At 42.8% G+C, this 27,135-nt stretch overlaps 1 protein-coding gene across 1 annotated transcript in view; it reads right to left on the minus strand.

The window, feature by feature from the left end:
* SCAPER (S-phase cyclin A associated protein in the ER) overlaps nt 1–27,135 on the minus strand; it is a 150,729-nt gene that overhangs the window by 48,736 nt on the left and 74,858 nt on the right. The window contains exons 23-24 of the mRNA XM_084268038.1: nt 20,970–21,096; nt 3,359–3,474 (exon numbers count right to left, since the gene is read on the minus strand). Of these exons, the coding sequence (XP_084124164.1) occupies nt 3,359–3,474; nt 20,970–21,096 (243 nt within the window). The remainder of the gene's footprint in view (nt 1–3,358; nt 3,475–20,969; nt 21,097–27,135) is intronic.

Genomic DNA, 27,135 nt, shown 5'->3' on the forward strand with positions numbered 1-27,135 from the left:
AGAGTAAGAAAGCTCAGTTTGTACTTAAAAACCAAATTGTGAACAATCCTACAGAACTGCATGAGCAGTAACAGCGCAGGTGAAGTAGTATATGCTCATAATGCCAAGGAAAAATAACAAAGCACAAGCTATAAAACCTGTTCTCAGCCTAAAATAATTCTTACTGAAAAAAAATGCAATTTGCATCAATGCCACCCATGATATTATGTGGGGACTATTTTTTGCTTCTTATGAAGGTAATTATGGTTCTAGCTTTTTTTACCCTGATAAAATTTGCTTTGAATAAATGATGCAAGAAATTGTATGACCAGAAAAGTTTGATTACAATCAAACTGACTTTAATCATGTCTTAACTTGTAGCAAAAGTTCTCCTTTGTTCCTTACACAATTGCTAACTTTTGTTTTAAAAAGCTGCCCACCTAAGGAACTCAAAGTATGTCACAAATGTTAATTTAACAGATCCTACAAACCTCATTTGTTATAATTTTCAAGGCCAGTAACATGTCACAGCACGATGGGGCTTACGTGACTTGCCCACAGCAAATACCTAAGGCAACCCAGGGATGAGAATCATCTTCTGGTCTCGATCTTAAGTCACTGAATGGGTTTGCTGTGCAGCTCCCATTTGCTCTTCAGTAGAAGAAAAACACTGTAAGACCCTGAACCCCCTTGAAACTCTGCTGAATGTGTCTTATTTTGTGGTGAAGTGAATCAATTCAGGAAAATAACAAAGCACTACTTGAAGAAATAAAGTGGCTGGACACTGATTTGTCTGTTAACATCAATAACGAAGCCTACTATAATCCACTGCTTTCCCTTTTCCTTTTCAGTGATTTATTTGAAGGGGAGAAAAATTGCCCCAACACCTAATGCATCACCTTGTCTCATAAACGTCATGCCTTTTTCACAGCATTTGCTGCTCTGACTGCCAAGCTGGACAGCAGCACAAAACAACAGGCATATTGTTAAATCTTCTGATAATAAAGCTTTATCTTGTAGACATGGGATTAAAGTTCTGAGCTGCACCATACTGCCAGGATTTTGGAGAAAGAGAGATGTAGATAATAGCCCATGTAATCTCCTCACCTACTTGCAAATAGCTTATCGTCCTCACAAAACAACAGACAAATTCCCAGTTTGAGCAGAGTACAAATGGTTAAATGCTATAGCACACAAACAATCTCAAGTCTGGTTCTGTCCTTAGGTGAGGAATGTTTGGCTAGGGGAAGACTGGATAGCAATTAATGAAAGGTCTTAATTTCTTTCCACAGGGCTTTGTCTTTCAAGACAGAGAATGGGTCCTTCAATAGATTCAAAGTTTAACAAGTCAGGTTGTAAACGATATTTGCACATCAGAACAAAAAATAGTTTTAATCACATTTCAAAAATTAAATAAGGTGAAATGGGATACAAATTTCCCCATCATTTAAGGAACTAGCTATGTTCTATGATGACCCTGTGCTTTTGAAACATCTTGTATTTAGAGCGAGACGTCTGAACACGTACACCTGAATGCGGCTTCTCTAAAGCAGCCACGTCCGTGCCCGTTCCACATCGCTCACAGAATGTCCCACCCTCAGGAACTACTGCTCTCAACACTTGAGTTGTAGATGCTGCCCAAAATGTGTCCATCTCCACCAGAAAGAGAACTCCGGAGCAACAGCTGAGGGGGCTCTGCATCACATGTGGCAACACCAAGTTCACCGTGACACTTCTAGCTGACCGTAGACTAAGCTGGACTCACACAGGGAAACTCTGCAAGAGCAGTGAGCTTTAGAAAGCAAATCCTGTGTTAAATTCCCTGCAACTGGATGCACAATGCCCAAGCTACAAGACTTTCCAACATCTAGGAAGTGGAGAGCGCAACTTGCTGTGCAGCTGAATGACAGGCTGTATCTCAGTAGCGGAGCTGAGGTCTTCAGCTGTCAGAACAGTTTATATTTGTCTCCCTTCTGCCTTGGTGTTTCTTTTGGAAATACAGATAGGTGAAAACTTGTGGTAATTAAAGAACATGCAGGGAATTTTATTAAAAGAATTTTTAAACCTTTAAAATTCAGTCATGAATAGGCTCAGGAATCTGAGAAACCAGTTATACTGGTCTGAAATGGGTAGGAGAAGATGTAACTGTCAGACAGAGGAGAGAGTGACAAATCTCCTTGGATTTTTTTTCTGTTACACAAACGTAGCTGACACAGAGCTTTATTTACTGGGACATAAGTTCCTTTGAGTACTAATACCTCCCCATACTCTCTAACAAACCCTAAACAAAACATTTTCAGTAACGTAAACAGTACTCTCGGACCTTCCCAACAAAGATGTATAGAAGATGCACCTCTAAGAATTTAAGGCTGAAGTCAAGCTAAGTTTTATGTGACCACACAGCGCAGCACTTCTCTTGCAAAGTTTATCCCATGTTCACACAGGTAATTTCCAAAACTAGAACCTCTGCAAATGAACGAGCCCAAGGGCTGCTGCTGAACTGCTCACCATAGGATGGGTTCAGGATTGCTCATGGGCAGAGCTGGCTGGACTGGCAGCACATGCATTCTGCGTGACTTGGTGGGAAGGAAGGAATTGTACTCTCTTTGAAGAGCCAAGGTAAGTATTAAAAGCAAGAGTTCTTCTCGGTGTTCTTTCCTAGCACTTCACACCTGCCCCATAACGTATTAACAGACAGCTTTCAATCCAAACCCACACATCATGGTGCTTTGATCCAAAGCCTTACAACATGACAATACAGCCACAAACTGACAGTGACAATGGATCACAAGAGTCTATTCCTGTGGCATGGCTCCTCTCGCGCTAACCCCGTGCCTCGCTCTCCTCTGAAAGCACGTATGTGCCTATGACTGGGTTAAAACTACAGCTAGAGATGAGTGGGAAAAGGTTTTGCTGGCATTCTGTTTAGTCACCGTCTTTTTTTTGGAGGGTTTACACAATTAAGCCCTTCTATTCTTATGAGCTATAAAGCTGAATTCCTCTAATCCACAAGAATTTTGATTTACCTGCTTGCAGGAGCCCTTTCAGCTAGCAGCATCTTACAACTGTTTCATTTTAAAAGCAGTCAGGCTCCAGTGAATTACAGCCCTTTAAAAACTCCCTCACCTCCCACTAGACCTCTTTACAGACTAACTTCAAAAGACATGTACCTCCCCCTTCTGTTTAATGCAGTTTTCTCTTTTTCTCTTTTTGTACAATTAGGGATGCCACCGCTCAAATCCAGCACAGCTAGAAATAAAATCACCAAGCCAAAAAAACAGAGGTTAAGTGGAAATGTCTTTCACCTTCCACAGCAGCAGATGTGAGATAAATGTTCTAGTGATTCTAAAGCAGCAAATGAAGGAGCCATCATACTTACTTAAAAGGAACCCGTGAAACCGCATTCAGATTGGTGGGAGAAGTCACCGCCTGAAGAACGTTTTCAAGGGCAGTCAGTCCTCCTGCAGCCCGAAATGCGATCTGATCTGCTGTGTTCTGGAGAAACACAAACACAGGAGAGAGCCAACAGGAATTAAAGAACTTTGTACGACAAAGGTATACCCGACAGACACCTGTCCTGAGTTCTGTCAGTGTAGAAGATCTTTAATACATGCATGTATTGTGTTGAGCACCTCTGCAAAAGAGCATTTTGCTTCCAGTGCTCAGAGAAGAGCATTCTTTAGAGAAGGAATTTTAAACTCAGCTGCTATTTTTTCCAAGGATTGTACCTACATATCAAACACCATAAAGGTAATACAGTCATTTTCTGTACAGACATATTGTTACAGAGATTCAGAATAAAGCTAATCTTTATCTGTTGCCGTTATCATTGTACCTGTACTTAAATACGCTTTTCATGGGATTTAAAGACTACAGATGGGTACTTCCTCTTCTTCACCAGCTTTGGAGACAACCTCCAGACTCTCCCCCGGATTTGTGCATCGTATGCATAAAATAGCTTAGGTGGATATTTTCAAATCATGAGCTCCATCACTACAGCAACGGTACCTGCTGACATATTTCACAGAACAGGAACCCCCTAAGTTCAGCCACTGGTCTGGCAGAAAGCCCAACACCATCACTAGTCAGATCTCTTGTTCTAGTCATTCTCTTGGGCAGACAGGAGGGCTGCCTGACAGATGCCACAAGGAAACAAGTTGGTTAGATGTCATGACTTCTCAGATCAATTGCTTGGAGTTGAAGCAGCAGGTTAAAAACCTGGATGGGATTTTTGGTGAGTGTTTCTACAGAGGTCAAGTTTGAAATCATCATGTAGAGGACTGGTGTAGTTTATCCCCTTGGTAGCTCCAACTTCCTACCCTTTCAGGGCTTAGTCAAAATGCAGCAGAACAATTTTTAGCTTGGAGGGATGAGATTCACATCCAACTCATTTTGTGTTTGTTACACCATGTTACTGGCTATAAAGGGAGAGATTCTTTATTCTGTGTGTCCCCTCTGAACCTCCACCTAGCAGAGCTGCACATGTAAATACCTTCCTCCCATCATTCCCTCAGCTGGCAATTGGCTGAGTTTTTACTGGAGCAGGTCCAGGATTTTAGGACTTCCTTATGCTCTTTCCTTCCAAGTAAAATTGTTTTTATCTCCTACTGTTTAAATGAAAGCACAGGAGACCTTTTTCTTGTCTACATTTAAGTTGCTAATTATGGGGAGCTTTATTGGCTGCTTGTATTTACTCCTTCTATTTTGTCAATTATGAGAATATTCTAGTTAAGAAGAAAGAACAGATTTTTTTTTTTTCAGCACTGCAAGCACTTGGTGTGTGAGTAAAAAAGGGGAAATGCTCTATCAACACAATCATTATTAGTCCATAAAGAATCTATGGTACTATAGGGAAAAAAACCAGAGACTGCATGCAGACAAACCTCTGAGTGTCTCTGGCCATAACATCTTTTCTTTGAAGAACTGAGAAGATATGACTTAGATACATTTTTCCCTCTGAGAATCAGGTGTTAATATGTAAACACAAAAGCACGTCTTCCTTTTCTTTTAAAACTTGTGCAACTTTCTCTCCATTCAGTTTTAAACCTCTAGAGTCTGTGTAAGCTACTCGCTCCAGAAATGCTGTTTAAACTGGGAAGTTGGATATGCAAATTAAAACAATTTTCCACAACTAATATGAACTGCCCATAGATTTTTTTAGACAGCCAAAAGGTTTACCTTCAAAGGAGTAACTGTGCCTCAAAGGAATGGCAATCTGCATGCCAACTCACCAAGCAAGAAGATACTCAGCCACTGATTTCCTATGGGCTAACTGGTAAGTCTAACTTCTAGCAGTAGATTTTCATCCAGTTAGCTTCGTAGAAGGTGCCTTAAGCGGGGAGTTACTTTTGAGCTTCACTCATAAATTCCTCCTTTGCTTCCTTCCCCTTCCTTCCAACTCTGAAAAACTCCAACCAGCCTCCATGAGCAACCCTCAGTCGGGGACGTGGTACAACACAACCCAGCATCTGCATGCCCAGCCAGCAGCAGGATGGGGATAACTTCCCACCAACCTGATCAAACTGGAAGGACAAGAAAGCCAAAGAGCAAAGAAATATGCCTGCCCTGACTCCGATAATATTATTTGAGCACTTTGGCTTACGGCCACAGGCCTCATACCTTCTCCAGTTGCCCCCCAGCTTCAAGCAGCGCTGCAGCGCGGTTCGGCACCCCCGGACAAAGCCCGGGCCCTTCCTGATGTATCTGTTTTCACTTCACCTGAAAATTTCCCAAGCGTAAAGAGAGATTTTGTTCTTCCCAGCCTGAGCTTTCCTTGGCAATGAACACCCACACAGTGTGGGTAGGACAACGTGCCCAAGGACCTCTGCATGCGTGGCCCGCAGCAGCACACAAACACATTTACCAAACACCACTGCTTTATTTCCTACAGCATATTTGTTAGTGCTACTCTGGTTTTCAACGTGCCAGGCACCTCCCACTTCTCCCTTTCCTTATTTCCCAGGGGAGATTATGCCACAAGCTATTAGCCCTCGTGGTGAGGAAGTCTTTCCTGTCATTCCGACCAAATATGCCCCTTTCTCCACTCCATCCCATTACTCTGAGTCATATCCCACTTTATTGCGCTCGTTTTGTTTCTCCCCTCAGTAGTTACTCTGTTCTTGAAATTGGGCACTGTTACATTTTACTTGGCTTGTTTCTCTACTCTGTATATTAATTAATACCAAACCCATCCTTTTATTTTTTTTCCACACAAACTTTTCTTGTCAGTGACTTTTTCCCAGAACTCCTCTTCTCTCCATAGATACCTAGTAACGAAGTGTCCAGAAAGGAACTCTTCCACTCCCCAAAATCAGTCACCAGCGTAGCCCCAAAAGAAGCTATCACATTCCCCCATGCTGAGAGGAGATCTTCATGTACCTACTTTAAAAGAATATTAATCTTTTGAAGCTGTTGGATTTCCTACATGCTTCCCTGCCACATCCATCAGAAGCATCACTTTTTTCAGCATCATTTATATAAAAATGGGACTTTTTTCAGAGTGCCTGTTTCACTTTTGTCTAATTAAGCAAAACACAAATTTACATTTTAAAGAATTTCCTTTACTAATGCAGTTTTCTCCTGAGCAGAGGTGAGTTTGCAATTTCTCCCAGTTTTGTGTGATTTAGCTTGATGGCCTACTATTCTCCTCTCTGGATTGCTTATAAAAATTAATCAGCATTTTGATACTTCACCATCAGGGACATAAACCCCTAACTACGTGCACGGGAGAGGGGAAGAACCTTCAATGAAAGGAACAAACAAGTCAATAGCGAAGTCAGGAAAGACACGCAAGCCCAGTGTTTGTTCACTACGCTTACAACCTGCAGCTCAGGGATCAGGAATACACTCTTTTTGCCTTGACATTTAACAGATTTATCTCCAAGGATTCTTTCAAGAGGGAGAACTCTGAGAGCTGTTAACCTGTTCACTGCAAGACAGCGTTAAATAGCTAAGTAGTGGCGGGTACATGGTGCCTGTGAATGACCTTGGCCCCCAGGTATGTCCTTCAGGTGGGAGCCCCAGGTTCAGGCACAGATCCAGAGCTTAGCCTTGGGGCAGGAGGGTCGTGGGAACTGGAGGGACAACATGCCCTGTCCAAAAAGAAGCAGAAAAGTCACGTGAAGATTGCATTACCGATGTTTTCGGAGTGAATAGTGTGACCGCGGTACCGGAGGAGACAGTGAGAAAACGAATCGCGCGCAGGCAATTCCCTGAGCGATCCGCAATAGGAGCCCTCAGTGCAGTGAGCTGCACACAAAGAACAAACAGTATTAAATCTCCCCAAGGCTGAAAAATGTGGTCATTCTACCCCCGAAGAACAGCAGCCAAATAATACCAAATCAGTTTGGAGTATTTCTGAATTAATTTCCACTCGAGGGGATTTTGTCAACTTTTGAAATATTTATATATTCATCTAAAGAAATCTTTCTTTGAGCATAAACATATTGGAACAGGTTATCTAATCCAATTTTTGTTTTAAAATTAACCTATATCCTTCAAAATATGATCTAAACCCAGGTAATATTCTGTAGTGCTAAGGCCTCATGCTAGCCAATACATATTAAAACATATTAGAAATTCAAAAGAAGAAGTAGATCAAGGCACAGAACATATTTAAAGCCTTGCCCAGAAAGTGTTCTCATTTACACAGGCCGCTGACTGGATGTGTTGGAATGAAAGACCCATTCAGGTTAACTCTGGCTTTTAGCCTGGCAGCGCCCAACGGGCAGAGTGGGTCAGGCACCTCCTGAGTATGAAGAATGAGAGATCCATCAGGGAGTAACTATGAAATCCCTATGAGGAAAGGGCTAGAGAAGCTGTTCTTCTTCCCTTCTGGGAAGGTTACCCAGCAAAGGCAATCGATATTACAGGATTGGTGTTTGTTGAACAAAGGAAAATATGTATCTATCTGGTCTGCAAACAGCGTGTGACAACTGGACTTGCTCGTACGTATTATCAGAAACCCACAACCACTTTCAATGACAGTTTAAACAATTCAATTCCCCACTACAAAAGGGTTTTGAAGCAAGGGTTTCAAAGCTCTGAAGTTAACTGCTCATACACAGACAGTAGGGACAAACAAACATGTAGGCTAAGATGATCACTACCTGTCATCTCTGCAGTTCTTAAAGGAGGGAAGAGACGGCACATAACCCTTTGGGATGCCACCTAGATGCGTCTTACCCACCACAAAACCAATGAGACACGTCTTGGGAGTAGCAAGTGAAGAGCTCAAAATCAACCCAAGAAAAACTTCTCTGGTTTTCTTTACTCCTCCCAGTGAAATACAGTGGTCTTGTTTGTACAGGAGGAAAGCCAATGCAGCTGATGCGATGTTAAGTACGTGTTCTTCATCTTGGACCATTTTAAACTTGTCAGAGCACACAGCAACTGATTCCAGCAGAACAGTGCACGAATCAAGTCACTTTAGCACAGAGTATGTGTACACTCACACACATGTGGCAAAGTAAACAGAACTAATAAATTAACCCAATCATGCAACCATTTCCTGGATTAAGTATGAATTAAACATTTCATGAAACTGAAAATTAATCCTTTTTGTTTAATTACCACAACCAACCAAGAGAGCTTCCTGTGCGCTGGGCCAATGCAGCCAGCTCATTTACCTGCCTTTACAACACCTTAATGGATTTGAATTCCCCTTCTCTCCTCTCCGATGGCTTGAGTGACAACTGACTAATAGGATTACAGGCTCTGTTCCAATAATACAGCTCAGCTCCATGCCAGCAAAAAATGACAGCCTAAACCTGAATTACATGGCCCGGGAATCCATCCAATTATTAACTAAAGTAACTGTTATTACCTAACCTAATCAAAGGAGAAGCAGCTGTTAATCTTTGGTGGCCTGCAGTGTAGTAGCGGTCAGACTGGATGAACTGTCTTTGTACTTGACTCCTCTACAGACAATAATTACGTCCTTTGTGATCAAGAAGGAAGGGCTTCCTAACCTTTCAGACAGTGGCAGCAGATGGGGAACAACTGTCTATGTGTTCATTAACAAGATAGGCTGGATTTTATCGGGGCTGGGCATCTGTGGCACCTCCAGAAGCACCACTTACCCAATGATACCAGCGCGGCAGACAAATTCGAAAATTAGAAGACTAAATCGAAAGTTCAAAATAATGTTTCCATCTCATTAACCAACATTTGGTACAGAAAAACACACAGCTAAGAAAAAAAGAGAGTGATTTACATCTGTGCCGCATCACACGTAATGGGGAGATGAGACAAGGCTGATTGACCTGTGCTGTTACACCCCTGGCTGCTCTGTAACTCATGCAAGTACTCGGGTAATACAAGCTCAATCTTTCTGAAATACACCAGAACCAGGGGAAAAAGAGCTGATTAATTCATGTGCTGGGTGAAATAAAGAGAGCATCGATTAGTAATGGCGCTTGGTTTCTGCATTCCACACTGTGGGCTGTGAGCAAGCCCAAAGGTTCTGTCCTGCACCACCGCTCCCCTTCACACCTGGCATCTGCCAATCCAAAGGTCTGCACAACAGGAGCTTGGAGGTCAGAGAAACCTAAACCTGCCTCTTCACAGAAGTACAGTTCCATTTAGGGTGGGGATGGCAATGACACGGTGGGATCGCAGTGTGGAAGTACCTGAGCAGGAAGATTTCTGACTCGGCACAGACACAGCTAATATTTGGAAGCTGAAACAGGATGACTTCAGGTAAGAATAAAATGATTTTTTTTAATGCCAAGAGTAATTAATGATGAGCATAATATACTTAGGATATAGTCGACTCTCAATCATTTGAAGTTTTTAAATCAAACCTGATTATCTCCTAGAAAAATATGATCCTAGTTAAATCATAATTTATTAATTTGGTGCAAGAGTTATTGGGTGAAATCCAATGTCCTGGACCAAAGTACTCACTTCCACACATTTCTCCTGTTAAAGTATTATTATTAGTTAATAAGTAGAGCAGAATCAGAAATAACGCAGAGCCTTAACAGCTGAAATGATTTAACATCAGCTCTCTCACCTCTGTCCTGTGTGACTTTACCACACCACAGTTGAATATCAGCACCCAAAACCATTCTGAAATAGTGGTGTAAACCCTCCCTCTGGGACAAACCTCCACTGTGGTGTGGATTAAAAAACCCAAGTGTTTCCCTTCACCAGCCAGAAGAAGGCTTCCTGCTAGCCCCGCCTGCCACGTCCAAATAAAGAGCTGATCTGCAAAGCCTGTTTGAACAAAACATGGGAGCTAAAGCTGTTTGGGAGAATGTGTTTCTGAAGGACACACAAATACTTGGATACAGTCGAACTTCCATTTCTGAAACAACATCCTGAACTTGCGCAACCCTATTCTGCACTTGGTAAACTTTGCTGGAGGAAGAAATAATAGCTAATTAGCAAAATATCGTCAGAATCCACCTCTACAATTGCCTTCTTCCCTCTTATCCAGTGTCTGAAGATTCTATCTAAAATGCCAGGGGCTAAGAAACACAGTTCAAAGCTGCCTTAGAAAAACAAACCAGACAACTGAATCTTGGGTGGCTCCTCCTTTTACATTTTTTGTTTGGTTTTGGGTGGGGTTTTTTTCCCCTCTAAATAAATACAGATATTCTACATGCACAGATGAAATCATAGATACGTTTGTGATCGTTGAAAATCTACACTCTTTGATTAGTCCTCCAGACAAACATTTACACAGTGAAAATCACTGTAGGGTATACCAAAATAATATTTTCAATTAAAATAGACAATTTTGTTCCCTGTAGTACATCTCTACAGTGAAATCAGTATTACATCACCACCCCACTCCATCTGAAAATCTCCAAGTGGTTTCCAAATGTGAATGATTTGACCCACAACAGAATTTGAAGCACTGAGTATCAATGGGAAACCAGTTTGGGATTAAGACAGGAGCCACAATTGGTTTAGTGTCATCTGCAGTCATTTGCAGGAGGCAGTGATTGACATTAAGGCCATACCTATCACGTACTTACCAACTCCCTCCTGTGCATTACATGTTAAGGGACCCAAGCTCTCTACATAACGCTATGCAAAGCCACAGGAAGGAGGGTTTGAGAAATGCTGCTTCGCACCTTATCCTGCCAAGCAAGGTGCAAATTTGGCCTTAAAGCCTTAAAGATGGGGCAGCTCCTCTAATTTCTGTGCTGAGGATGCTTACTGCAGCATCTCCCCAGCTGCTGAGACAGTGGGTGGGTGAACAGGCCTTGTTGTGCAGCAGGCAGTTCGCTCCCTGCGAGATGCTCAGTCCTTGCTCCCTCACACGTGGAGCTCAGCCTCTGCCATCTGAGCCCTCAGCATAATACCTGGCTGTCTGCTTTGATAGCTGAGGCATCAGAACTGCCACTGCACATACCTCGTACTGAGCACTAAGGAAGACAAGTGTCTAGGTATGCCAAAAAGGATGAAACAGGAAGTGGCTGATATCTCAAACGCAGCAATAAAGATACAGCTTATTTTATATTTTTATTACATAAAAAAGAGGCATATACTAATATTACACCCTGAAAGTGCACTATTGACAAGCGACTTAAAACTGATCCAGGCCCAGACACAATACCACCACTCAGAAACTGATTCCCAAAAAATGCCACATGCTCACAAATCTAACTGCTATCTATGCACATTATATCCTTTGTGCTTTCTTCTGTTTCCAACTCCCACCCACGCCATAAGATAAACCAAACCACACAGGGGACCCAACTGAATCACAGAATCACAGGGGTTGGAAGGGACCTCAAGAGCTCATCGGGTCCAACCCCCCTGCCAAAGCAGCTCCCCAGCTCATATTGCACAGGGCGGCATCCAGACGGGGATGGAATCTCTCCAGAGATGGAGACTCCACACCCCCTGGGCAGCCTGTCCCAGGGCTCTGTCACCCTCACTGTGAAAAAGTTCTTCCACATGTTGGTGTGGAACTTCCTATGCTCCAACTTGCAGCCATTGCCCCCTGTCCTGTCCCCACAGACCACTGAAAAGGGGCTGCCCATTTCCCCCTGCATCCCATACTTAAGGTATTTATAAACATTAATAAGGTCCCCCCTTAGTCTTCTCTTCTCTAGGCTGAACAGTCCCAGCTCACTCAGCCTTTCCTCATAGGGGAGATGCTCCAGGCCCTTAATTATCTTCGTAGCCCTTCTCTGGACTCTCTCCAGGACATACTTGTCTTTTTTTATACCAGAGAGCCCAGAACTGGACACAATACCCCAGGTGGGGCCTGACCAGGGCAGAGTAGAGGGGGAGGATCCCCTCCTGTGACCTGCTGGGCACACTCCTCCTCATACACCCCAGGATCCCATTGGCTCTCTTAGCCACCAGGGCACACTGCTGGCTCATGACCAACCTGTCATCAACCAGGACCCCCAGGTCCTTCTCCACAGAGCTCTTCTCCAGCAGGTCACCCCCAGCCTGTACTGATCCAAGCAGTTATTTCTTCCCAGGTGCAAGACTCTACACTTGCTTTGGTTGAATCTCATCTGGTTTCTCCCTGCCCAGCTCTCCAGCCTGTCCAGGTCTCTCTGGATGGCAGCGCAGTGTTCCTGTGTGTCAGCCACTCCTCCCAGCTTTGTATCATCGGCACTTGCTGAGGGTGGATGCTATTCCCTCATCAAGGTCGTCAATGAAGATATTAAACAGGACTGAATGACACTCATCTCACTGAGGAAGGTAAATCTTATTCAAATGATTTCAAGTTCCACCAGGCAGAAGCACTCTATTAACACTTCTCTGGACAAGGACAGGACCCTCACAACCCTATTTGTGAAGTTTCAGTGAGAGCCGTAAAGGAAAGCCAAGCCAAGGCGAGCTGAGGAATTCCACCTTACCTGGAAAGACAGCACAGAGCATTGAGGTACTTGGGTTTATTAAAAATAACTGTTCCGTCTGTTTACACATAACATCTAGTAAGTGCATTGATTAAAGGAGGAAAGGAAGGATAAAGGTTTAAGTATCTAATATTGGGAAAGTTACAGACCTCTTGCAACACTGAATCTTAAATCCCTATGGCTGACACTTCACTACCGAAAGCTTTCAGCCCCTAGAAAGGAGCCCTGATTTCAGCCAAACTTGAGCTCTGAAACTCTGTGTGGTCAAGCATAAGGAAAGGTAGTGGAATTATATGCAAGAAGATGTACAGAGAGGGAGCGATGACTGTTTAAAGACCTGCTGCACAGCCAATAGCACTTGAATTCTGAACACAGCTTTCACACGGATCACCCTGGGGACTCTCGGGTAACCTCATGGACTCTTGGCCCACTGCTCCATCTCAGGACAGCACTGGAGGACTGCAGGGCAGATTCAGATGGGGATTGTGAAGGACTGCAAATGTGGGAAGACATAGCTAAGGGACATCTTCTTGAGCCAGAAGTGATGGTCTCAAATCAGATGTGGGACTTTAAAAATACTTTCAAGAAAATACGTGTATAGATACACTGTTACACTAAGTTAAATTAAAACCTTGTTTCTCTAAAAATGATAATAAATCATTACTTTATCCTAATCTCTAAAGTGGCACCTGCTCATTAGCAGAAACTCGCCTACATGGGGCATTTGCTCTTTACCAAGAAATCAGTGCCTGTCCTTTGATGACAGTAAAACCTAGCTCATCTTGTAATGCTCAGTGGAGAAACTCTACATGCATATATCAATTACATCCATTCTGATCAGATAGATTAGTTCTAAACTGACATAGAAGGACAGAAGGCCTGACCTGACAGCAAATGGCCACAAACAGCACAGCGTTGGCACACTGGAAGCTAACGACGTTAAACTGCATCCCACAGAACCAGAAACCAACACAGCACCTTTCAACTACCCCCATTGTGAACAGTAAACTAACCTCTGAATAAGCTTGGAATAAGCACACTGCAGAGCTTATCTGTGAACTGATCTTGCCTTTTAATACCTTTTCCAGCAAAGAAGTTAAAAAATAGTCTATGGCTGACCTCTAGCAACAAGTTCCTACTTATACGTTAATCTTGAGGAAAAGGTTAATCCACAGATTACAGAAACTCCACACAAACAAATTATTGATTGTTACCTGCCACATCTGACCTGCTGACTCCTTCCTGGCAGTGGCAGGGAAAGGCTGCTCGGGCAGAAAATGCTGTCCAAACGTTCGCACACAGCCTGCCCTTCGAACTCGCAGCCACTGCGCTATTACGATCAGTGTCACCACTGTAGTCGATCAGATCGGGTGATGTTGCTACTGCTAGTAGCAGGTTGGACTATATGTAATCAAGAAGGTAGATACAGTACAACAACACCCCATGCTCCAGGCTTTAGACACCGCCAAACCATCTTCAAACCATGTTTTAGTTGCACCATGCATAGCTGGTATGAACAGGGTGAACACATAAACATTAAAAATCCCTGTTCTGCCCCCAGTGCAAGGGTTTAAAGAACTGAATTAATTTCGAGGAGGGCTACTTACAACTCAGAGTTGCCATCAATTATATCTGCTGCATCAGGTCCTGAGTTCACGCGCTGAACTCAGGTTCTGTACCTTCCTGAGAACAGCTAAAGGCTCACTTGTAACAGAGGCAGCACAAACACACAATTCCCTGGTACCTTCTGCGTCAGCAAACCCAGCATTTGGTGGCAAACCACCACATTCCTGAACTCTAGTTTTAGCTGGTAAAACAGACTGAAAAGTTTGAAGTTCAACACACTTCATAAAGTTCAGAGTTTGACTTGAAATAATTGTTGAACTGTTATAATTCAGTTTTACAATTAATTAATGGCTTCCCTTCATCTGACATCACTGTAGCTCTGGAACTGGCTACACTGCGGTAATACTCAGAGTTGAAAAATTACTGGATGCATTAAAGAAAAATAGTGATAATAAAAAAATAATCAATCCATTCTTTGTTTAGAAAGATGTTTAGCTGAAATGAACCTTGAAGTTATACTGTGCTTTCCTTCACAGCCATGACCTTGCCTTGCCAGCTGCCCTGCCACACTCAGGTCTGCTCATACAGCTGCTGCTCAAGCACTGCAGGGCGGCTGCCCCAACCTGCTGGAACAGGCTGCCCAGAGAGGTGGTGGATTCCCCGTCCCTGGAGGTGTTCAAGGCTTGGAGGTTGGTGTCCCTGCCTGTGGCAGGGGGGTTGGAGCTCTATGATCCTTGGGGTCCCTTCCAACCCAGAACGTTCTATGATTCTATGATTCTATGACCTGCCCTACAGATCAGTATCAACTGCAGATAGCACAAACCACAGTGGCCCATCAATAAGCCTATTTAACCTTGCTTTTTTGTTTTAATTAATACTGTGCATGTGCATGCTTGTATTTTTTCCTACAGACCACTCTGTATGATTGCAGGCTGTTGACAGGATATATACCCCCATCACCTACATAAATATCCTAATACACCAAAACCAGGGAGGTGCTGCTTTAAGAAGCTCAGCATGAAAAGAAGCTGTGTGATTTCTGAGCAGAGCACAGCACCAAAAGCTGAACCTGATGCTGTGAACTGAATGGCTTGAACACAGCCATAACTAACCACAGAACTTCCAGACTTCACCTACAAGTTAATCCAGCAGGTAACATCTTCAGCCTTCGGTGCCATGTGAGCGTCTGGGGTAAGCACTTTTCTCCTGACAAGGTGAGCTGGCTTTTCCGTAGATGATTGCTTCGGGGGATTAAAAGGCCATGCTGCTGCTCCTGCAGTAGTGTCCTCTAGTGGAAAAGCGTGAGAGGGGAAGCAAGCAACCCCACAGAAGCATGCTGGTCGCAGACATCACTGGCAAGCAAAATGCAAATGCCTCCGAGTCACAACTGTGCTATAAAAGTCTGGCATCTTCACTGGGGTTTTCGTTACTATAATAATGCATAAATACAAATGTTAAATTACTGTTTAAAGCTTCAGCCAGGCCAAGCAATGAATCAGTTGTGAGGCTATGCAAAATAACTGCCTGACCAATTTAAGTAATATACAGCTGATGTGTCCCTGCACGTATGTGTGTGTATAGGGGACATCACAAAATCTGGCCAGTGTGGGTAGAACGTGGGTCTACTAGACGTGGTGACTAGTCCCTAGCTTAGGCAGGGTCCTTTTTGCCCTTTTTCACATATAATGCCCTATGATGCTTTTCCTGGTTCTGCCTCCTGTGATCTGTGCAGACCTCAATGGCTCCACATCTCGGGCATTCCGTAGGGTTTCTCCTTGAGATGTACTTAACTAGTGACCATAGCCTGCCTTCAGAAATGCTCTGCTACCAAAAGGAGGAATCTGTTTGATCCACAGCACCCACACTCACCTATTCCTGTCTTCCTCTCACCACCTCTTCCTTGTCATATGTAAACACCAACCTAAATAATTTTGCTTGGAAAAAATAAATCAATCAATCATCACTTTTTTTTTTTTTAGGACCACAGATTGGTGCCACCTCCTTATTCTCAGCTGAGTCCACAATACTCCAAGCACAAGAATTATTAATAGATTACAAATAATTGCTTCTGCTTTTTTCCCATACCAAGCTTGCCTAAGCAGTCCAGCTGATGCGCAGAAGGAGGGTAAACTTGGATCAATTGCTTCTTGCCCAAATTCAGGTTTAAAATTTGCTTCTTGTAATTTACACTTGACACTTCTCTTCAGTTATGAAACAGAAGCCATGAACTTCAGGCTATGGCCTGCGTGCTTTAGAGCTAATCCGATTTTCCCAGCGACATCATCTAGCATAAAAGACACTACCTATTTATGTCACTCTTGCTTAGCTTACAAATTCAAACTTCCTTCAAGAGTTTGATATTAAATTACAGTATCTTATCTAATACTCACTCAAACCAACAAAAATTATGTGGAGCAATACTGCCATATCCAGTTCAAGTAAAACTGACAGCAAGTCGAGGAAAGCTTACAGACACAGCATTGCCTTTCAGCTGCTCCAGAAGTTTAACCTTCAGAAAAATAAAGTCCAGACATTAAATCTGGTGTCTTTCATCCTTCCTGATGGCCACGCTACTCTGCTACACTAGGAATACGCAGCCACCTGAGTGCTCAAGCCAGCCTCACAAACCTTTTGCAGCACCAGAATCAAATGCACAAAGAGACTGGGAATTACCAATCCCACTTCATTCTTAAATATCCTTAAAGAAGGAACAACACTGAGTATTTACAGCAGGGTACTTGCTTCTAAAAATCTATTCTGTCTGTGTATACATGTTGTCTATATATTTATACATACACATATGGCAATTTTAAATCTCCATCGAAACCTTTGAGTACATTAAACACACGTGGTACAAGAGTGTGCACACATTCATTTAACATGGCCTTTGTTCCATACCTGAGCTTGGTGGCAGTTTTTAATTTCAGTGCTCTGGTTTCTGATGATTCAGAGTTTGTATTATTGGAAGGGGTGGGGGAAGAAGAAGAAAAAAAAAAAATCAGGGATAGCTTGCCAGGCAATTCCCTGTGCCTTCCAAAAACTGGCCTATTAATCTTCACACTGGCTATGGTCACTGTGCCCAATGGGCCTGACAGTTTAGAGAATAAAACATAAATACTGGGCCTGCCTGTGTTGTTAAAGCCGACCCTTTCTGACAGTCTTTACAACGGGATAAACACTGTCTGTCTACAGTCCCCGTGTATTTGAAAGCTACGACAAACATTTTCCTGAAATGTAAATAACTGACATCACGACTGCTGAAGCAGGAGGCTGAAAAATCTATTTGAAAAATCACAAAGCCACAAACATCGCCTGACACAAAACAAACCATTAATGGTCACTGAGAGAGCACGGTTTAGAGGCTGTGAGGATCGAGATCCCATTTTAAAAAAGCATTAAAACACTGCAGGCAATTAATAGCTGGAATTCATGCACTTTTCAGTTACAAACTCTCAGCTTTCCTAAGCAAGTATGTATTTTTCCTCTGTATCTGTTTCTAGTTAGAATACTACTGTGAATTAGAGATAAAACTAAGTACCTTGAAATGTAGCCTTTCGCTTTGGATGAGGAGAGCTTGTAAGTAACTGGGTTGCGGCCTAATGTATTAAAAGCCGCCTCTTCTGTTCCGGTTCCAGTTCACTCCCACATTTTTAATAAGGTAATTTGCTGAGATTTTTTGATCACCTAGGGACACAGCTACCCTCAAACCTGTACAAAATCATAGTGATTTTTGTGACCGTCACCACCAGTGAAGCACTGTTCGTTGGTGCTTTGGGCCTTGTGACAGACACACAGGCTTCAACTGTAAGGCCTGCTTTGGCTGAGACTTTTATAAAGCCTCTATCCTTCCCCTGCAGCCCTCTCTTTATGAGCACATCTGTTACCATCACTTAGCTAAACCACTATCGTAACCTGTGTCACGACAAAGATGTTCTTCAAGTCAGCCATTGGATGAAAACCATCACATAAAAATACCTCCAGTTAAGCAGATTAATGCAAAACTGCTCCTGTAGTCGCACTATAGGCTACAGAGCTTTTAATATGCTCATTTCTGAACCTATTCCAGGACATTCCTGTCAACTTCAACAGTTAATCCTTGCACATCTGAAAGACAGTGATGATGTTCTCAGGAATAGACATACAAGATTAGCCCCACCAAAGAACTTGATTGTAAAATCAAGAGAACCAGGCAGGAAAAGCTCTGCAGTTTCAAACATCAGCTCTGTCTTCTTTATGGGGGCACAGGAGTTTTTCTTTTAGCATCAAAGACCCATTTGCAGGAGATCTTAAACTGAGTGTTATTAGATGTCATTAAGAGCTTGCAGAGTCCTGTATGACAATCTGCCAACACCAGGCCCAGGGCTTTTTGTAACAGTTGTATGCACTTTGCTGTTGTGCCTCTCTGTGGGTGTTCAGGTTTTTAAATCCCCTTTAAAAAAAGCAGAGGTTAAAGTGAACACAACTTCCCGCTGGGATTTCTGCCAGCAAGGAGGAAAGACTACACTGGAGACCCAAGGACTGCCTTCCACTAACCTACAGCACAGCCCAACCAGTGAAAGGACCTATATCAAGAAATGCCCAGAGATCTACTGATGCCTTGAAAAGCTGGAATCAAAACTCAATAGCCTTGGTGACTATTATGGAGGTATCCTGAAGCAAAGCAAAGCATCTCTTTCATTTATTAGCACTGGATTCAAAGCAAGAGTTGCCCATTTTGATGTGTAGGGGACTGGGCAGCAGCCCAGGAATTCTGTGGTACCGAGCAGCAGGTACAGGACTTAAAACCTCACAGTGGTTAAGATGTGCCTTTTCCTGAAAGCCAGATGTCTCAAACCCACCTATCAAGAGGATATGCTGGTACAAAACCCTTTTGGTTTATATTAAACAAACTCTTCTTGCAGCACTGGTGTGATCACCAGACCCCATGTGCAGAACCTGCTCACATCCCGTCCTAGGAGAAGCGCAAGTCTGACAACAGGACTGGTCTCACTCTAAAGTATTATAAAAGCAGCTCAGAAGTAAGAACAGACCTTATTCATTACTGTGAAACACAACGGGTGAAGACCAAGTCCAAAAAGGAATTGACAGTCCTGTTGGATTCTGTCTGAAGGCAAAATGTGGTGAGAAAGGGCTGCCAACCTTTCTTACATGGCTTTTTGGCGACTCCCGTTCGCATTAAGAATACATTCTCAGCCTTTAACGCTGTTGTGGCACCTCCCTGGCATTTCTAATGAACTGAACAACCCTTTCTCCCATTGAGAGATGTCACAGTATTTATTGTTCTTATTTACCTCGGCTTTTATTTCATGGCCTGTAAAACAAAGCTTTCTTTCCCTACTGAGACACAGTACAAACACATTTTGCAGTTGGTGTAAACTATTAACAGGAAGAAAAGAAATCCAATGTTTCACATTGTGACTGGCAACAAGGCATTTTTGGATCAATGTTATTGTATAATACTTCTGCAGGACTCCTTCGGAGCCTGAAGGATTTCTAGTAAGTGGCAGGGATCTATTGTAGTGAACTCTGTCCTCCCTCAGGGCAATTCTTTATTCAACCCAGGCCATTAGCAAGGGTAAATCAATGTTATCAGCTCACACACCCTGACAGCTTGTGTGGTTCCCATTCCCTCATTCCTCCCCCCACATTATGGTATATTTTTATGCTCTCCAGGGAAATTCAATTAACAGTGTCAGTCTCCTCCTCTGAGTCAATGACTGACACCATCAAGACTCTTTTCACTGCCCACTGACATGTAAGATGTGTCTGCTGATTTCTTGACTGGCCAGTTAACAAGAGAATTACTATCCACTTCTATAAATGACTACGTACAACCTGTGCCGCAAACACAGTGACAGCTATTGAAATCAATCTTCCTTGACCCTATTGATTAGGACACTCAGATATAATAACACTTCTCCAGCAGTAATGTTTTCAGGGTAAAAAACCCAAATCAACAACAAAACGATGCATGGCTATTAGTACCATCAAATTTATATTCTAATTCCCCGGTGCAGACTCAACAAGCAGCAAAACGTTAGGAATGATTAAATTTAGTTGCAATTCATGTCTCATTGTAACAAAAAAAACCCTCAGAAAACAACTCCTGATAAGAGGCTGGATACACCACCACTTTCCAGTAAGAGTTACAAGGAGCTATTTAGGTAACTTTCAAAACAAACACATCTTTTCCTAGCATTCAGGCAACAACATTTCTGTGTCTTGAAATAAAGTGATTTTTTCCCAATAATTAACAGAAACAAAGTTTGAAACTGTCATAACTCTTTAAAAAAATGCTACAAGCTGCTCCAAGTAGCTGGAAGGACACACGGTGGAACGCTGAGCGTCCCAGGAAGTATTCAGTGTTTAAAAGTATATGCTATCAGCATTCTATATAAAATCTGATGTCTAAATAGGAGCATCCACTGCTGCAACCACCACAGGAAAGTGTAACAGCAGACACGACTTGCCACACAGAGGTCACGTATTCATCGATACGTGTTTCAAACGTTCCCGAATCCACAGTGATGACATTTGAGGGGCACCTTGTTTACAGATTAATCCTAAGTTATATAGCAGAAGTCACAATACCTCTTTTTCCAGAATACGAGAGATCTCTCCTAAAGTCCTGTCCAGAGCAGAGACCTTGTTGTTCCCCAGTGAAGAGCTGTCCTGCATTTGGAGGTGCTTTAAAAGGTCTTTTGCTAATCGCTGCAACCTTCAACAGAAAACAGAAAACAAAGAGCAGTTAAAGCAAAAACCCTCTCGGCCACAGAAATGGTCACTTTTTAAATTAAAATATGCTAACTGAATTTCAATAAAAGCATTACCATCTATGCTGAAAAGCACAGTATGCAGCACAGCAAGGGGACACAGTCAGCTTAGAGTGCCTACGACATTCCATGGTCTACTTTTTCAGGGAAATGGCACAGACATAGCGTGAACAGTACTGTGGTAAAGGTGCTTCTTTATTAGCTACGTGTTCAGTTCTGGTTTTGCCATCTTCATTCTCAACGTGGTTTCATCCTCTTTTCCTTCCATCACGCAATCCTTTCTGCCCACTTTGCCGAGCGGTTCCCTCTTGCGATGAGTAAGGGAAACAGAACAGCAGACTACTCGGCTAATTTCTTATAGGCATCATAAAAGAAACAGCTCTTGCAGGTTATCTGAATAAGTGAAAAGTAGTGACTCTGCAGGCTCCCTCAGAAAGGGCAATTTATTAACGAGGGTCAGTAATGAAGCCAAAATGCAGAGGTGGGAGAGATGCAGACACGTGGGTTAGGATTCATTTCAATTTTACACACCCACGTCTGGGCTATTCACATCATGCCAGGCAGGAGGAGAAACACGTAGTTCCAAGGCACCATCCATCTCACCCCAAGGTGGAAAATAAACCCTGTAGATGCCTTAAGACAGGTGATACAAATACTCTGCTGGAGACTGAGAGAAGTAGGAGGGAAGCATCATTCAGAACCTGCCAAGTATTTGTCAAACACTGCCTTAAAAGCTGCTACTGACTGCTCTGGTGGGCCTTTGGTTTGATCGAGCAGGAGTAGAGAAATACTGTTGTGACTAGAGGCAAGCACACAGGAGGGAAAAGAGAGGGGAAGAGTGTCCGTGCTTATCACAAAATGGGAAAACATCAGTGTAAAAGGGCCAGAAAGTATTCACAAAGTGACCACAAAGTAATGGCAGAGAGGAAATTACAGCAGCTAGTCTCCAAGAAGTGAGGAAAGGGATGGAATGTCCCACAACAGTCATGCCTACAAAACAAATAATAAACAGAAGACTCATTTGGGGCAGAACCCACTTAATACGAAAGAGGTACTCTGTACCTTCTCTTCGCAAAAAATCAAGAGCTTTGTTAAAAGCTTTCAAGAGACTCTGAAAATACATGTAAGGTTTTTAAAGTACAAACAAAAATGATTTCCACAATTTTGAGTTGTGGACTTCTTATCACCTGGTCAGCTGAACCAACTCATATTCAGCCAGGATTCCTCTAAGACACAAAAAATAAAGGTAAGATTTTCTGTACTGCTGTTTCCTCGGTGGACAATGAGGTTGGAGGAAACACCTGCCTAACTCAGTAGCCACGGGCTAAAATGGGAAGGAAAGTCAGAAGCCGAAAGCCAAGTAACTGCAGGACTCAAGCAGGGAATCAGATGACCACTGATGCTGCCGAGCTCAAGGAGTGGGCTGCAGCACTGCTCAAAAGTCTGATTGCTGCTGATCCAGAAGCAGAGTCTTTCAGGAATTGCCATGGAATGGGATTTAGGATGGCTATTGCCTAGGCAAAATCCTAGCACGTTGAGAAAAATAAAGACTTTCTCTCTTTGAAGCATCTGCCCAAATGCCACGATTAAAGCATATATAAAGGACTGAACACAACACCACCACACTATATTGTAACTGACAGAAGACAGGAAGACAGGTTTCCATTTGCTTCATGGAACCATCAGAGGAATGGAATTCAACTGGGATTAACCACAGAGGCTCGAGAAAGGGACTGTCCTGATCTACATCAGGCATCAGCATACTAAATGCTCAATATTCATCAAAACGCTACTCGCAAGGACTCAAATCAAAAATAAGCATATTACACTGTTACCTCTGTGGACAAAGTCCCCTTCCTTCCCCTCAGTCTATAAAGATGCTATGTAAGTTCATGTCATGTTTAGTTTCTGGCCTCAGTTTAAATCCCCCCCCCCAAAAAAAAAGCTGTACAACACATTAACACCCAAAGCAAAGCTTCCAGCTTTCTGTTTCTGCTGAAAGTCTTTCTGGACTGTTTTACCCAAATTCAAACCTTCCAAGTGTGTGTTCAGCATCATACAGCAAAGAGAAGCGAAGAATAAATTTTCAGTCCTGCCACATTAAAGAATTACCTCTTACATCCTCATATCCTACTGTATGCTGGTCGTCTGCCAAAGAAAAGGTAGCACATGCTATGCGATCACATAGTGAAGAGAAGGGAAATAAAACCTCTCTCCTCCCACCGAGACAACCCTGGGGAATTTAATTTAATATCCTTTACACTGACTTCTTGGCAACGTCGGAGAAATAAGAATAATTTTAGGACTGTTTCAAAGGACTAGAAATCTATGCAAGATGACTTGTGCTTGGATGTAGAATTTATCACGCAATGAGCGGATTTGGGAAGAGAGGACTCTTTGTACATCTTGTACTCCTCGTATGCATGATGTATGCATGGTAGATTAATGGAGCATGGTATCAACACCTGATCCAGCAACTGTGTGGAAATACTGTTGAGTCCAAATCCAAACATTTCAAGGCAATTACTTAATTTCCCTTTTCACCCCCGATCTGCAGTCCTCCGATGCTTACTATGCCGCACAAGGAGCGATAAGTAACCAAAAATTTACTAGGCTAAATAAAGGGAAAGTTCAAGTTAATGCCTTTTTATCTAAAGTTATTTAAATCCCACTAATTAAGATTTTAGTATTGCCAACAACCTGCTAATTGAGAAGGCAGAAGAAACACCATGAAGAACCTAAGGCACTGATCAGCCTTCGAACATTACTGTAATGTAACTTTAATTAACGGTATGTTCAGCGACTACAATATCTGATCTTTTTGCATTGCAAATGGGAAAATGAGGGATATTCATATTGAATTAAAACCAAAGTATTGCATGAATTAAAACCAAGTATTGCATGAACAGAATTAAAACCAAGTATTGCATGAATTAAGGCTTCCTTTTTAGCGTGGGCTAGGTATTTGTAGCAGGTCTAGTGCATTTAAGAAGCTACAGGAAAAAGATCTCTGTTAATATTTACATGCCCTATTTCACCTCTAGGAAAAAAGCCTTGGAATAACAACATCGACGTATTTCGGCACTTCCGCGCTTAAATCCATGATTTCTTGGCTGCTCACTGAACGCATGCAAGGAAGGATTAGTACACCCAGGCAGAGCGCTGGGTTCTGTGCGGTTCCCTTATGTCCCTGTCCTGGACAGCCAGATGCCAGCTGGACACACAGCCCCAATTTTTCCTGATGCAGCCCATCCCTGGAGACGGCTGGGAAAGTCTGTGGCAGTTCCTGCCCATCCCAATACAGGCAGTTATGCTGCATCCTCGTAAGACAACGCACAGCCCTCACTGTTCTGCACTGCCTGCAGTTTCACCCCCTGCAGGAAAGTTAATTTAATTAACAGGGTGGCACACATGGCATGCTCCCTTCACTCGGAAGCATCTACATCTGTGGCTCTTCTTTAGCTTTTGAAAGGGAAGCTGCCCGAAAAACTCCTATAAAGATTATTTTTTGAATTTATTTCTTTGGATTCCCATAAGAATACTGCAGCAATTCTCCAAAGATGGAATCTATCGCCCACCCAATCACAAAGCAGGCATTTATCTTCCTTTAAAGTTTAATTGATTTTATTTACACTTTGGCTCTTCCATAGTTCACAGCTGTCTGGAAACTAAATTTTGCACAAATACTTCCAGAGATTATCTGATTTGTTTTCACCTCCAGTAATCAGTATTTTTGCATAGCATGCTGTAACTGGTCTAACTGTACCCTAGCCTACTACACCAAGGAAACCTACAGGGTAAGTTTATCCCATGGATCCCAAGGAAAATAAGAAGGAACTGTGCTGTTAAAGGCATTTAGCTTTGGGCCCCTGCAAGAACAAACTTCACACTGCAGTCCCATCTCTTCTCCAGCAGCCTCTTACAGGAAATCATCTTTCATTTCCTACCTCTGCTTTTCGTGCTGCAGCCGTTCCCAGGGACAGCAGCGGTTCCCATCCCTGTGCTGTCAGAAGAGTCCCTTTACAGCATTTTCAAGAAAGGTAAGCAAAAGCCCCACAGCCCCAAACATGGGAAAAACAATTCCTCCTCACCTATGGAGAGGCAGGCTCGAGTATTAGACTTGGGGGCTTAGGTTTTTCCCCCTGCAATCCTGCTAACTCCTTTCAGGCAGTCATTCATAACCTTACTTTCCCTGCTTGCATTGAAGTATGACAATTACACTCTGCAGATTGCTTTAACACTGAGGCCTGCAGCCTTTGCATTGGAAGATGGAAGTAGATGTCACTAACTGTGGGAAAACATTCCCCTTCCCTTGAAAAAAATGCGCTCTGGAGAGCACACTGGGGAATGCCACAAAGGGAAAGCAGCATCACGACCACACCTCTGGACAGGCCAACTCTGGACACTACATAATTACCTTCAGATCAGTTCCCAGGGCATGCGAATTAATACAACAAATCCATCAAGAGCACATCAGCATCTATCAAAGGACCCAAGAGCCAGCAGTGCACACCCAGTGTACACCCAGGGAATACTAGGCTGGCTGTGCCCAGGTGAGACCGGCCATGGTCTTTTATTTCAAACTGCCCCTCGCCGTGTGAAACCGTTCAGAGAGCAAAATACCTCCCAAATAAGGTGGGTTTGGGAATTATTTCCCCACCCATATTAAGGGACACTTTTCAAAAAATAGATACTAAAGAGAAAACTGTCTTTAAGGGTATTTTTGAAGTTTTCTTAAGTCCTAAACCTCTAATTTCTCAAAAAATAACTACTTTGAGCCTTTCACAGTCCCACTTGGGGACCCGGTACAGGGCTCTGGAAGTGTACATACATACATACCAAGGCATACATACCATGTCTATCAAAGTAGGATAAACCCTGTCTGCTTATTGATATTAGAGTCTTACCAATGTAAAGCTTAGAAAGCACTTGGATCAGTGCTTCCTTAGTGCAAAAGGTTTTATAAATCCACAGCCCATAAACTAACAAGAACTACTGAAACGATCCATCAGCTGCAGCAGGAAATCGGTGGTCTCACAATATTAAGGCGGCTTAATCTTAAAGGTGATCTAGAAAGGCTTTTTACCTGCCAGGGGCTAATTCGGGGTTCTGTCTTTCTTCTGTAACAACTGACAGCATGACTAAGAACTCAAATCAGATAAGGAATTGCATGCTATAAATGGTTTCAGTAGTTTGCAAAGTCACAATCAATTCGGGAGGAGAGGAGGGAGTGAAGGAATGTGGAATTGCCAGGAAGCGTCAAAGTTATATTTAGATGTCATCCACGTTTGCTTCTGTTAAGCAAATAAACAAACCTACCAATTGTGGCACGTTTTTAAAGGAATTTCCACAGAACTTTTCCAGTTTTTAAATTCCACGGTGCACCAAGCTAAGCAGCACTTTCTGCTCACCAGAGTCCTGTGCTCCAACCTGCGCGCATCAAACCTCCCTTCGGAATAAGCAAGAGGTACCGGCATTTGTTTTGATGCAACAAACCACGTCCAGCACCCCCATGTCTTTACCTGCTTCATCCCGTGACCTGACTTTTCCCAGGAACTTTGTGGGCCCCTTGAGAGTGTGTCAGAGAGCTGTGAAGAGTCCTTGTGTTGGCAAGAGCTTGCTTGCTCTCAGCCAGGTACAGTAGCAGTTAATATTAGCTCCTAGTGCAGTACATTGTGTTCTGGCTAACAAGGCAAGAGTCTACCTATATTTTCACAGCTTCTTAGTGCAATGATGTGTCAGCAGGGATCTACTACTGTTCGCTTCTTTCAGATAATTCTTCTTCCTAATGTACATGGTTAAGTAGGATTCTGTGCTTAATTCTCTTTCAAAGGGGTTTTCTTAGTTTTTCCTGTATTAAGAATATATTCCTCTGTGTAAACAGTTCTGGTCTGGGCTAAAACTCTTGACAGGGAGTACTTCTTGCCTTGGCATCCTTTCCTTTATCTAAAGAGATAAAACCTACCCTTCCTTATCCACCTTCC

Source organism: Gallinula chloropus (assembly GCF_964237585.1).
Source record: "Gallinula chloropus genome assembly, chromosome: 9".
Taxonomy (NCBI): domain Eukaryota; kingdom Metazoa; phylum Chordata; class Aves; order Gruiformes; family Rallidae; genus Gallinula; species Gallinula chloropus.